Below are 14,831 nucleotides of genomic sequence, written 5' to 3' on the forward strand. Positions count from 1 at the left end.
TACTCCGATCTACAACACAACCTGTCATGTTGAGTTACTCTGATCTACAACACAACCTGTCATGTTGAGTTACTTCGATCTACAACACAACCTGTCATGTTGAGTTACTCTGATCTACAACACAACCTGTCATGTTGAGTTACTCTGATCTACAACACAACCAGTCATGTTGAGTTACTCTGATCTACAACACAACCTGTCATGTTGAGTTACTCTGATCTACAACACAACCTGTCATGTTGAGTTACTCTGATCTACAACACAACCTGTCATGTTGAGTTACTCTGATCTACAACACAACCTGTCATGTTGAGTTACTCTGATCTACAACACAACCTGTCATGTTGAGTTACTCTGATCTACAACACAACCAGTCATGTTGAGTTACTCTGATCTACAACGCAACCTGTCATGTTGAGTTACTCTGATCTACAACGCAACCAGTCATGTTGAGTTACTCTGATCTACAACACAACCTGTCATGTTGAGTTACTCTGATCTACAACACAACCTGTCATGTTGAGTTACTCTGATCTACAACACAACCTGTCATGTTGAGTTACTCTGATCTACAACACAACCAGTCATGTTGAGTTACTCTGATCTACAACACAACCTGTCATGTTGAGTTACTCCGATCTACAACACAACCTGTCATGTTGAGTTACTCTGATCTACAACACAACCTGTCATGTTGAGTTACTCTGATCTACAACACAACCAGTCATGTTGAGTTACTCTGATCTACAACACAACCTGTCATGTTGAGTTACTCTGATCTACAACACAACCTGTCATGTTGAGTTACTCTGATCTACAACACAACCTGTCATGTTGAGTTACTCTGATCTACAACACAACCAGTCATGTTGAGTTACTCTGATCTACAACACAACCAGTCATGTTGAGTTACTCTGATCTACAACACAACCAGTCATGTTGAGTTACTCTGATCTACAACACAACCTGTCATGTTGAGTTACTCCGATCTACAACAACCTGTCATGTTGAGTTACTCTGATCTACAACACAACCAGTCATGTTGAGTTACTCTGATCTACAACACAACCTGTCATGTTGAGTTACTCTGATCTACAACACAACCTGTCATGTTGAGTTACTCTGATCTACAACACAACCTGTCATGTTGAGTTACTCCGATCTACAACAACCTGTCATGTTGAGTTACTCCGATCTACAACACAACCTGTCATGTTGAGTTACTCTGATCTACAACAACCTGTCATGTTGAGTTACTCCGATCTACAACACAACCTGTCATGTTGAGTTACTCCGATCTACAACACAACCTGTCATGTTGAGTTACTCCGATCTACAACACAACCTGTCATGTTGAGTTACTCCGATCTACAACACAACCTGTCATGTTGAGTTACTCCGATCTACAACACAACCTGTCATGTTGAGTTACTCCGATCTACAACAACCTGTCATGTTGAGTTACTCCGATCTACAACACAACCTGTCATGTTGAGTTACTCCGATCTACAACACAACCTGTCATGTTGAGTTACTCCGATCTACAACACAACCTGTCATGTTGAGTTACTCCGATCTACAACACAACCTGTCATGTTGAGTTACTCTGATCTACAACACAACCTGTCATGTTGAGTTACTCTGATCTACAACAACCTGTCATGTTGAGTTACTCCGATCTACAACACAACCTGTCATGTTGAGTTACTCCGATCTACAACACAACCTGTCATGTTGAGTTACTCCGATCTACAACACAACCAGTCATGTTGAGTTACTCTGATCTACAACACAACCAGTCATGTTGAGTTACTCTGATCTACAACACAACCTGTCATGTTGAGTTACTCTGATCTACAACACAACCTGTCATGTTGAGTTACTCTGATCTACAACAACCTGTCATGTTGAGTTACTCTGATCTACAACACAACCTGTCATGTTGAGTTACTCTGATCTACAACACAACCAGTCATGTTGAGTTACTCCGATCTACAACACAACCAGTCATGTTGAGTTACTCCGATCTACAACACAACCAGTCATGTTGAGTTACTCCGATCTACAACACAACCTGTCATGTTGAGTTACTCCGATCTACAACACAACCTGTCATGTTGAGTTACTCCGATCTACAACACAACCTGTCATGTTGAGTTACTCCGATCTACAACACAACCAGTCATGTTGAGTTACTCCGATCTACAACACAACCTGTCATGTTGAGTTACTCTGATCTACAACAACCTGTCATGTTGAGTTACTCTGATCTACAACACAACCAGTCATGTTGAGTTACTCTGATCTACAACACAACCTGTCATGTTGAGTTACTCTGATCTACAACAACCTGTCATGTTGAGTTACTCTGATCTACAACACAACCTGTCATGTTGAGTTACTCCGATCTACAACACAACCTGTCATGTTGAGTTACTCCGATCTACAACACAACCTGTCATGTTGAGTTACTCCGATCTACAACACAACCTGTCATGTTGAGTTACTCTGATCTACAACACAACCTGTCATGTTGAGTTACTCTGATCTACAACAACCTGTCATGTTGAGTTACTCCGATCTACAACACAACCTGTCATGTTGAGTTACTCCGATCTACAACACAACCTGTCATGTTGAGTTACTCCGATCTACAACACAACCAGTCATGTTGAGTTACTCTGATCTACAACACAACCAGTCATGTTGAGTTACTCTGATCTACAACACAACCTGTCATGTTGAGTTACTCTGATCTACAACACAACCTGTCATGTTGAGTTACTCTGATCTACAACAACCTGTCATGTTGAGTTACTCTGATCTACAACACAACCTGTCATGTTGAGTTACTCTGATCTACAACACAACCAGTCATGTTGAGTTACTCCGATCTACAACACAACCAGTCATGTTGAGTTACTCCGATCTACAACACAACCAGTCATGTTGAGTTACTCCGATCTACAACACAACCTGTCATGTTGAGTTACTCCGATCTACAACACAACCTGTCATGTTGAGTTACTCCGATCTACAACACAACCTGTCATGTTGAGTTACTCCGATCTACAACACAACCAGTCATGTTGAGTTACTCCGATCTACAACACAACCTGTCATGTTGAGTTACTCTGATCTACAACAACCTGTCATGTTGAGTTACTCTGATCTACAACACAACCAGTCATGTTGAGTTACTCTGATCTACAACACAACCTGTCATGTTGAGTTACTCTGATCTACAACAACCTGTCATGTTGAGTTACTCTGATCTACAACACAACCTGTCATGTTGAGTTACTCTGATCTACAACACAACCTGTCATGTTGAGTTACTCTGATCTACAACACAACCTGTCATGTTGAGTTACTTCGATCTACAACACAACCTGTCATGTTGAGTTACTCCGATCTACAACACAACCAGTCATGTTGAGTTACTCTGATCTACAACACAACCAGTCATGTTGAGTTACTCTGATCTACAACACAACCTGTCATGTTGAGTTACTCTGATCTACAACACAACCTGTCATGTTGAGTTACTCTGATCTACAACACAACCTGTCATGTTGAGTTACTCTGATCTACAACACAACCAGTCATGTTGAGTTACTCTGATCTACAACACAACCAGTCATGTTGAGTTACTCTGATCTACAACACAACCTGTCATGTTGAGTTACTCTGATCTACAACAACCTGTCATGTTGAGTTACTCTGATCTACAACACAACCTGTCATGTTGAGTTACTCTGATCTACAACACAACCTGTCATGTTGAGTTACTCTGATCTACAACACAACCTGTCATGTTGAGTTACTCTGATCTACAACACAACCAGTCATGTTGAGTTACTCTGATCTACAACACAACCTGTCATGTTGAGTTACTCTGATCTACAACACAACCTGTCATGTTGAGTTACTCTGATCTACAACACAACCTGTCATGTTGAGTTACTCTGATCTACAACACAACCTGTCATGTTGAGTTACTTCGATCTACAACACAACCTGTCATGTTGAGTTACTCCGATCTACAACACAACCAGTCATGTTGAGTTACTCTGATCTACAACACAACCAGTCATGTTGAGTTACTCTGATCTACAACACAACCAGTCATGTTGAGTTACTCTGATCTACAACACAACCAGTCATGTTGAGTTACTCTGATCTACAACACAACCTGTCATGTTGAGTTACTCTGATCTACAACACAACCTGTCATGTTGAGTTACTTCGATCTACAACACAACCAGTCATGTTGAGTTACTCTGATCTACAACACAACCTGTCATGTTGAGTTACTCTGATCTACAACACAACCTGTCATGTTGAGTTACTCTGATCTACAACACAACCTGTCATGTTGAGTTACTCTGATCTACAACACAACCTGTCATGTTGAGTTACTCCGATCTACAACACAACCTGTCATGTTGAGTTACTCTGATCTACAACACAACCTGTCATGTTGAGTTACTCTGATCTACAACACAACCTGTCATGTTGAGTTACTCTGATCTACAACAACCTGTCATGTTGAGTTACTCCGATCTACAACACAACCTGTCATGTTGAGTTACTCCGATCTACAACACAACCTGTCATGTTGAGTTACTCTGATCTACAACACAACCTGTCATGTTGAGTTACTCTGATCTACAACACAACCTGTCATGTTGAGTTACTCCGATCTACAACACAACCTGTCATGTTGAGTTACTCTGATCTACAACACAACCAGTCATGTTGAGTTACTCTGATCTACAACACAACCAGTCATGTTGAGTTACTCTGATCTACAACAACCTGTCATGTTGAGTTACTCTGATCTACAACACAACCTGTCATGTTGAGTTACTCTGATCTACAACACAACCTGTCATGTTGAGTTACTCTGATCTACAACACAACCAGTCATGTTGAGTTACTCTGATCTACAACACAACCAGTCATGTTGAGTTACTCTGATCTACAACACAACCAGTCATGTTGAGTTACTCTGATCTACAACACAACCAGTCATGTTGAGTTACTCTGATCTACAACACAACCTGTCATGTTGAGTTACTCTGATCTACAACACAACCTGTCATGTTGAGTTACTCTGATCTACAACAACCTGTCATGTTGAGTTACTCTGATCTACAACACAACCTGTCATGTTGAGTTACTCTGATCTACAACACAACCTGTCATGTTGAGTTACTCTGATCTACAACACAATAACCCATAATGACAGTTTTTAGAACCCAATGGTCAGACAGAGCTCCAGAGGTCCTCTGTGGAGATGGGAGAACCTTCCAGAAGGACAACTATCTCTGCAGAACACCACCAATTAGGCCTTTATGGTAAAGTGGCCAGACAGAAGCCACTCCTCAGTAAAAGGCACATGACAGCCCGTTTGGAGTTTGCCAAAAGGCACCTAAAGGACTCTCAGACCATGAGAAACAAAATTCTCTGGTCTGATGAAACCAAGATTGAACTATTTGGCCTGAATGCAAAGCATCACGGCTGGTGGAAACCTGGCACTATCCCTACGGTGGGGATGTTTTTCAGGGTTGAGGGAAAGATGAACAGAGAAAGTACAGAGAGATCCTTGATTAAAACCTGCTCCAGAGTGTTCAGGACCTCAGACTGGGGTGAAGGTTCGCCTTCCAACAGGACAACGATCCTAAGCACACAGCCAAGACAAAATTGGCTTCGGGACAAGACTCAATGTCCTTGAGAGGCCCAGCCAGAGCCCGAACGAACATCTCTGGAGACACCTGACAATAGCTGACAGAACTCGAGAGGATCTGCTGAGAAGAAATTGAGAAATTCCAAATACAGGTGTGCCAAGCTTGTAGTGTCATACCTAAGAAGACTGGAGGCTGTAATCACTGCCAACGGTGCTTCAACAAAGTACTGAGTAAAGGGTCTGAATACTTATGTAAATATGATTTCAGCTGTATTTTTTTGTGAAGAATCAACAAGTGGGACACAATCATGAAGTGGAACGACATTTATTGGATATTTCAAACTTTTTTAACAAATCAAAAACTGAAAAATTGGGCGTGCAAAATTATTCAGCCCCCTTAAGTTAATACTTTGTAGCGCCACCTTTTGCTGCGATTACAGCTGTAAGTCGCTTGGGGTATGTCTCTATCAGTTTTGCACATCGAGAGACTGACATTTTTTCCCATTCCTCCTTGAAAAACAGCTTGAGCTCAGTGAGGTTGGATGGAGAGCATTTGTGAACAGCAGTTTTCAGTTCTTTCCACAGATTCTCGATTGGATTCAGGTCTGGACTTTGACTTGGCCATTCTAACACCTGGATATGTTTATTTTTGAACCATTCCATTGTAGATTTTGCTTTATGTTTTGGATCATTGTCTTGTTGGAAGACAAATCTCCGTCCCAGTCTCAGGTCTTTTGCAGACTCCATCAGGTTTTCTTCCAGAATGGTCCTGTATTTGGCTCCATCCATCTTCCCATCAATTTTAACCATCTTCCCTGTCCCTGCTGAAGAAAAGCAGGCCCAAACCATGATGCTGCCACCACCATGTTTGACAGTGGGGATGGTGTGTTCAGCAGTGTTGCTTTTACGCCAAACATAACGTTTTGCATTGTTGCCAAAAAGTTCAATTTTGGTTTCATCTGACCAGAGCACCTTCTTCCACATGTTTGGTGTGTCTCCCAGGTGGCTTGTGGCAAACTTTAAACAACACTTTTTATGGATATCTTTAAGAAATGGCTTTCTTCTTGCCACTCTTCCATAAAGGCCAGATTTGTGCAATATACGACTGATTGTTGTCCTATGGACAGAGTCTCCCACCTCAGCTGTAGATCTCTGCAGTTCATCCAGAGTGATCATGGGCCTCTTGGCTGCATCTCTGATCAGTCTTCTCCTTGTATGAGCTGAAAGTTTTGAGGGACGGCCAGGTCTTGGTAGATTTGCAGTGGTCTGATACTCCTTCCATTTCAATATTATCGCTTGCACAGTGCTCCTTGGGATGTTTAAAGCTTGGAAAATCTTTTTGTATCCAAATCCGGCTTTAAACTTCTTCACAACAGTATCTCGGACCTGCCTGGTGTGTTCCTTGTTCTTCATGATGCTCTCTGCGCTTTTAACGGACCTCTGAGACTATCACAGTGTAGGTGCATTTATACGGAGACTTGATTTCACACAGGTGGATTGTATTTTTCATCATTAGTCATTTAGATCAACATTGGATCATTCAGAGATCCTCACTGAACTTCTGGAGAGAGTTTGCTGCACTGAAAGTAAAGGGGCTGAATAATTTTGCACGCCCAATTTTTCAGTTTTTGATTTGTTAAAAAAGTTTTAAATATCCAATAAATGTCGTTCCACTTCATGATTGTGTCCCACTTGTTGTTGATTCTTCACAAAAAAATACAGTTTTATATCTTTATGTTTGAAGCCTGAAATGTGGCAAAAGGTCGCAAAGTTCAAGGGGGCCGAATACTTTCGCAAGGCACTGTATATCATTAACCTTAACCCTACTACATCTATCATTAACCCTAATCCTACTATATCTATCATTAACCCTAACAATTCTGTATAGATCATCAACTCTAACCCTACTACATCTATAATTAACCTTAACCCTACTATATATATCATTAACCCTAACACTACTATATCTATCATTAACCCTAACACTACTATATCTATCATTAACCCTACTACATCTATCATTAACCCTAACCCTACTACATCTATCATTAACCCTAACCCTACTACATCTATCATTAACCCTACTATATATATATCATTAACCCTACTACATCTATCATTAACCTTAACCCTACTATATATATCATTAATCCTACTACATCTATCATTAACCCCACTACATCTATCATTAACCCTACTATATATATATATATATATATATATATATATATATATATATATATATATATATATATATATATATATATATATATATATATATATATATATATATATATATATATATATATATATATATATATATCATTAACCCTAACCCTACTACATCTATCATTAACCCTACTACATCTATCATTAACCCTACTATATCAATCATTAACCCTACTACATCTATCATTAACCCTAACCCTACTACATATATCATTAACCCTACTATATCAATCATTAACCCTACTACATCTATCATTAACCCTACTATATCAATCATTAACCCTACTATATCAATCATTAACCCTACTACATCTATCATTAACCCTACTACATCTATCATTAACCCTACTATATCAATCATTAACCCTACTATATCAATCATTAACCCTACTACATCTATCATTAACCCTACTACATCTATCATTAACCCTACTACATCTATCATTAACCCTACTATATCAATCATTAACCCTACTACATCTATCATTAACCCTAACCCTACTACATATATCATTAACCCTACTATATATATCATTAACCCTACTACATCTATCATTAACCCTACTACATCTATCATTAACCCTAATCCGATCCCTAACCTTACTATATCAATCATTAACCCTAACCCTACTATATATCAATCATTAACCCTAACCCTACTACATCTCTCATTAACCCTACTACATCTATTATTAACCCTAACCCTACTATATCTATCATTAACCCTAACCCTACTATATCAATCATTAACCCTAACCCTACTACATCTATCATTAACTCTACTATACAGTGCCTTGCGAAAGTATTCGTCCCCCTTGAACTTTTCGACCTTTTGCCACATTTCAGGCTTCAAACATAAAGATATAAAACTGTATTTTTTTGTGAAGAATCAACAAGTGGGACACAATCATGAAGTGGAACGACATTTATTGGATATTTAAAACTTTTTTAACAAATCAAAAACTGAAAAATTGGGCGTGCAAAATTATTCAGCCCCTTTACTTTCAGTGCAGCAAACTCTCTCCAGAAGTTCAATGAGGATCTCTGAATGATCCAATGTTGACCTAAATGACTAAGGGTTAGGGTTAATGATAGATATAGTAGGGTTAGAGTTAATTATATATATAGTACGGTTAGAGTTAATGATATATGTAGTAGGGTTAATGATATATACAGTAGGGTTAGAGTTAATTATATATATAGTACGGTTAGAGTTAATGATATATGTAGTAGGGTTAATGATTGATATAGTAGGGTTAATGATATATATAGTAGGGTTAATGATAGATATAGTAGGGTTAATGATAGATATAGTAGGGTTAATGATAGATATAGTAGGGTTAATGATAGATATAGTAGGGTTAATGATATATATAGTAGGGTTAATGATATATATAGTAGGGTTAGGGTTAATATAGTAGGGTTAATGATAGATATAGTAGGGTTAATGATATAGTAGGGTTAGGGTTAATATAGTAGGATTAGGGTTAATGATAGATATAGTAGGGTTAATGATAGATGTAGTAGTGTTAATGATAGATATAGTAGGGTTAATGACAGATGTAGTAGGGTTAATGATAGATGTAGTAGTGTTAATGATAGATGTAGTAGGGTTAGGGTTAATGATATATATAGTAGGGTTAATGATAGATATAGTAGTGTTAATGATAGATATAGTAGGGTTAATGATATATATAGTAGGGTTAATGATAGATGAAGTAGGGTTAATGATATATTTAGTAGGGTTAGAGTTAATGATATATATAGTAGGGTTAGAGTTAATGATTGATATAGAAGGGTTAGGGTTAATGATAGATGTAGTAGGGTTAGGGTTAATGATATATGTAGTAGGGTTAATGATAGATGTAGTATGGTTAATGATAGATGTGGTAGGGTTAATGATAGATGTAGTAGGGTTAATGATAGATGTAGTAGGGTTAATGATAGATGTAGAAGGGTTAGGGTTAATGATAGATATGTAGGGTTAGGGTTAATGACAGATGTAGTAGGGTTAATGATAGATGTAGTAGGGTTAGGGTTAATGATAGATGTAGTAGGGTTAATGATAGATGTAGTAGGGTTAATGATATATATAGTAGGGTTAATGATAGATATAGTAGGGTTAGGGTTAATGATAGATGTAGTAGGGTTAAGGTTAATGATAGATGTAGTAGTGTTAATGATAGATGTAGTAGGGTTAATGATAGATGTAGTAGGGTTAATGATAGATGTAGTAGGGTTAATGATAGATGTAGTAGGGTTAATGACAGATGTAGTAGGGTTAGGGTTAATGATAGATATGTAGGGTTAGGGTTAATGACAGATGTAGTAGGGTTAATGATAGATGTAGTAGGGTTAATGATAGATGTAGTAGGGTTAATGATAGATGTAGTAGGGTTAATGATAGATGTAGTAGGGTTAATGATAGATGTGGTAGGGTTAGGGTTAATGATAGATGTAGTAGGGTTAATGATAGATGTAGTAGGGTTAATGATAGATGTAGTAGGGTTAGGGTTAATGATAGATGTAGTAGGGTTAGGGTTAATGATAGATATGTAGGGTTAATGACAGATGTAGTAGGGTTAATGATAGATGTAGTAGGGTTAATGAGAGACGTAGTAGGGTTAGGGTTAATGATTGATATAGTAGGGTTAGGGTTAATGATTGATATAGTAGGGTTAGGGATAGGATTAGGGTTAATGATAGATATAGTAGGGTTAATGATAGATGTAGTAGTATTGTTAATGATAGATGTAGTAGTATTAATGATAGATATAGTAGGGTTAATGACAGATGTAGTAGGGTTAATGATAGATGTAGTAGTGTTAATGATAGATGTAGTAGGGTTAGGGTTAATGATAGATATAGTAGGGTTAATGATAGATGTAGTAGGGTTAATGATAGATGTAGTAGGGTTAGGGTTAATGATATATGTAGTAGGGTTAGGGTTAATGATAGATGTAGTAGGGTTAATGATAGATATAGTAGGTTTAATGATAGATATAGTAGGGTTAATGATACATGTAGTAGGGTTAATGATAGATGTAGTAGGGTTAGGGTTAATGATAGATGAAGTAGGGTTAATGATAGATGTAGTAGGGTTAGGGTTAATGATATAGTAGGGTTAGGGTTAATGATAGATGTAGTAGGGTTAGGGTTAATGATAGATGTAGTAGGGTTAATGATAGATATAGTAGGGTTAATGATAGATATAGTAGGGTTAATGATAGATGTAGTAGGGTTAATGATAGATGTAGTAGGGTTAATGATAGATATAGTAGTGTTAATGATAGATGTAGTAGGTTTAATGATAGATATAGTAGTGTTAATGATAGATATAGTAGGGTTAATGATAGATATAGTAGGGTTAATGATAGATGTAGTAGGGTTAATGATAGATATAGTAGGGTTAATGATAGATGTAGTAGGGTTAATGATAGATATAGTAGGGTTAATGATAGATATAGTAGGGTTACTGATAGATATAGTAGGGTTAATGATAGATATAGTAGGGTTAATGATAGATATAGTAGGGTTAATGATAGATGTAGTAGGGTTAATGATATATATAGTAGGGTTAGGGTTAATATAGTAGGGTTAGGGTTAATATAGTAGGGTTAATGATGGATATAGTAGGGTTAATGATATAGTAGGGTTAGGGTTAATGATATATGTAGTAGGGTTAATGATAGATATAGTAGGGTTAATGATAGATATAGTAGGGTTAATGATAGATATAGTAGGGTTAATGATAGATATAGTAGGGTTAGGGTTAATGATATATGTAGTATGGTTAATGATAGATGTAGTAGGGTTAATGATAGATATAGTAGGGTTAATGATAGATATAGTAGGGTTAGTGTTAATGATTGATATAGTAGGGTTAGGGATAGGATTAGGGTTAATGATAGATATAGTAGGGTTAATGATATATACAGTAGGGTTAGGGTTAATATAGTAGGGTTAATGATGGATATAGTAGGGTTAATGATATAGTAGGGTTAGGGTTAATGATATATGTAGTAGGGTTAATGATAGATATAGTAGGGTTAATGATAGATATAGTAGGGTTAATGATATATATAGTAGGGTTAATTATAGATATAGTAGGGTTAATGATAGATATAGTAGGGTTAGGGTTAATGATATATGTAGTATGGTTAATGATAGATGTAGTAGGGTTAATGATAGATATAGTAGGGTTAATGATAGATATAGTAGGGTTAATGATAGATATAGTAGGGTTAGTGTTAATGATTGATATAGTAGGGTTAGGGATAGGATTAGGGTTAATGATAGATATAGTAGGGTTAATGATATATACAGACGGGTTAGGGTTAATGATAGATATAGTAGTGTTAATGATAGATGTAGTAGGGTTAATGATAGATGTAGTAGGGTTAATGATAGATGTAGTAGGGTTAATGATAGATGTAGTAGGGTTAATGATAGATGTAGTAGGGTTAATGATAGATGTAGTAGGGTTAATGATAGATGTAGTAGTGTTAATGATAGATGTAGTAGGGTTAATGATAGATATAGTAGGGTTAATGATAGATGTAGTAGGGTTAATGATAGATATAGTAGTGTTAATGATATATATATTAGGGTTAGAGTTAATGATATATATAGTAGGGTTAATGATAGATGTAGTAGGGTTAATGATAGATGTAGTAGGGTTAATGATTCATATAGTAGGGTTAGGGTTAATGATAGATATAGTAGGGTTAATGATTGATATAGTAGGGTTAGGGATAGGATTAGGGTTAATGATATATACAGACGGGTTAGGGTTAATGATAGATATAGTAGGATTAGGGTTAATGATAGATGTAGTAGGGTTAGGGTTAATGATAGATATAGTAGGGTTAGGGTTAATGATAGATGCAGTAGGGTTAAGGTTAATGACAGATGTAGTAGGGTTAAGGTTAATGACAGATGTAGTAGGGTTAATGACAGATGTAGTAGGGTTAATGACAGATGTAGTAGGGTTAATGATAGATGTAGTAGGGTTAATGATAGATGTAGTAGGGTTAGGGTTAATGATTGATATAGTAGGGTTAGGGTTAATGATAGATGCAGTAGGGTTAAGGTTAATGACAGATGCAGTAGGGTTAAGGTTAATGACAGATGTAGTAGGGTTAATGACAGATGTAGTAGGGTTAATGACAGATGTAGTAGGGTTAATGATAGATATAGTAGGGTTAATGATAGATGTAGTAGGGTTAATGACAGATGTAGTAGGGTTAATGATAGATGTAGTAGGGTTAGGGTTAATGATTGATATAGTAGGGTTAGGGTTAATGATAGATATAGTAGGGTTAGGATTTAATGATAGATGCAGTAGGGTTAAGGTTAATGACAGATGCAGTAGGGTTAAGGTTAATGACAGATGTAGTAGGGTTAATGACAGATGTAGTAGGGTTAATGACAGATGTAGTAGGGTTAATGATAGATGTAGTAGGGTTAATGATAGATGTAGTAGGGTTAATGATAGATGTAGTAGGGTTAATGATAGATATAGTAGGGTTAATGATGGATGTAGTAGGGTTAATGACAGATGTAGTAGGGTTAATGATAGATGTAGTAGGGTTAATGATAGATGTAGTAGGGTTAATGATAGATGTAGTAGGGTTAATGACAGATGTAGTAGGGTTAATGATGGATGTAGTAGGGTTAATGATAGATGTAGTAGGGTTAATGATAGATGTAGTAGGGTTAATGATAGATGTAGTAGGGTTAATGATAGATGTAGTAGGGTTAATGACAGATGTAGTAGGGTTAATGATAGATGTAGTAGGGTTAATGACAGATGTAGTAGGGTTAATGATAGATGTAGTAGGGTTAATGACAGATGTAGTAGGGTTAATGATAGATGTAGTAGGGTTAATGACAGATGTAGTAGGGTTAATGATAGATATAGTAGGGTTAATGACAGATGTAGTAGGGTTAATGATAGATGTAGTAGGGTTAATGATAGATGTAGTAGGGTTAATGACAGATGTAGTAGGGTTAATGATGGATGTAGTAGGGTTAATGATAGATGTAGTAGGGTTAATGATAGATGTAGTAGGGTTAATGATAGATATAGTAGGGTTAATGATAGATATAGTAGGGTTAATGATAGATATAGTAGGGTTAATGATAGATATAGTAGGGTTAATAATACTTACATGGCATGGTACACAGCGGTAAGCATCTGGACCATGAACTCTGGGTCCAGAACCACACGGTTACACGGCTCTCTCCACACTTTCTGCTGCTGCTGCGGGAAACCACATACACACAACCTGGAGAGAGGAGACACAGAGTCAGGAAACCACACACAACCTGGAGAGAGGAGACACAGAGTCAGGAAACCACACACAACCTGGAGAGAGGAGACACAGAGTCAGGAAACCACACACAACCTGGAGAGAGGAGACACAGAGTCAGGAAACCACACACAACCTGGAGAGAGGAGACACAGAGTCAGGAAACCACACACAACCTGGAGAGAGGAGACACAGAGTCAGGAAACCACACACAACCTGGAGAGAGGAGACACAGAGTCAGGAAACCACACACGACCTGGAGAGAGGAGACACAGAGTCAGGAAACCACACACGACCTGGACAGAGGAGACACAGAGTCAGGAAACCACACACGACCTGGAGAGAGGAGACACAGAGTCAGGAAACCACACACGACCTGGAGAGAGGAGACACAGAGTCAGGAAACCACACACGACCTGGAGAGAGGAGAGACAGAGTCAGGAAACCACACACAACCTGGAGAGAGGAGAGACAGAATCAGGAGACCACACACAACCTGGACAGAGGAGAGACAGAGTCAGGAAACCACACACAACCTGGACAGAGACAGAGACAGGATACCACACACAACCTGGACAGAGGAGAGACAGAGTCAG

At 37.8% G+C, this 14,831-nt stretch overlaps 1 protein-coding gene across 1 annotated transcript in view; it reads right to left on the minus strand.

Annotated features, from left to right (window-relative positions):
* Positions 1-14,831, minus strand: part of LOC110520668 (protein FAM126B-like) — a 150,267-nt gene that overhangs the window by 38,425 nt on the left and 97,011 nt on the right. Inside the window, exon 9 of the mRNA XM_036975376.1 lies at positions 14,095-14,211. Within this exon, the coding sequence (XP_036831271.1) occupies positions 14,095-14,211 (117 nt within the window). The remainder of the gene's footprint in view (positions 1-14,094; positions 14,212-14,831) is intronic.

This window comes from Oncorhynchus mykiss, chromosome 3 (genome assembly GCF_013265735.2).
Source record: "Oncorhynchus mykiss isolate Arlee chromosome 3, USDA_OmykA_1.1, whole genome shotgun sequence".
NCBI lineage: Eukaryota > Metazoa > Chordata > Actinopteri > Salmoniformes > Salmonidae > Oncorhynchus > Oncorhynchus mykiss.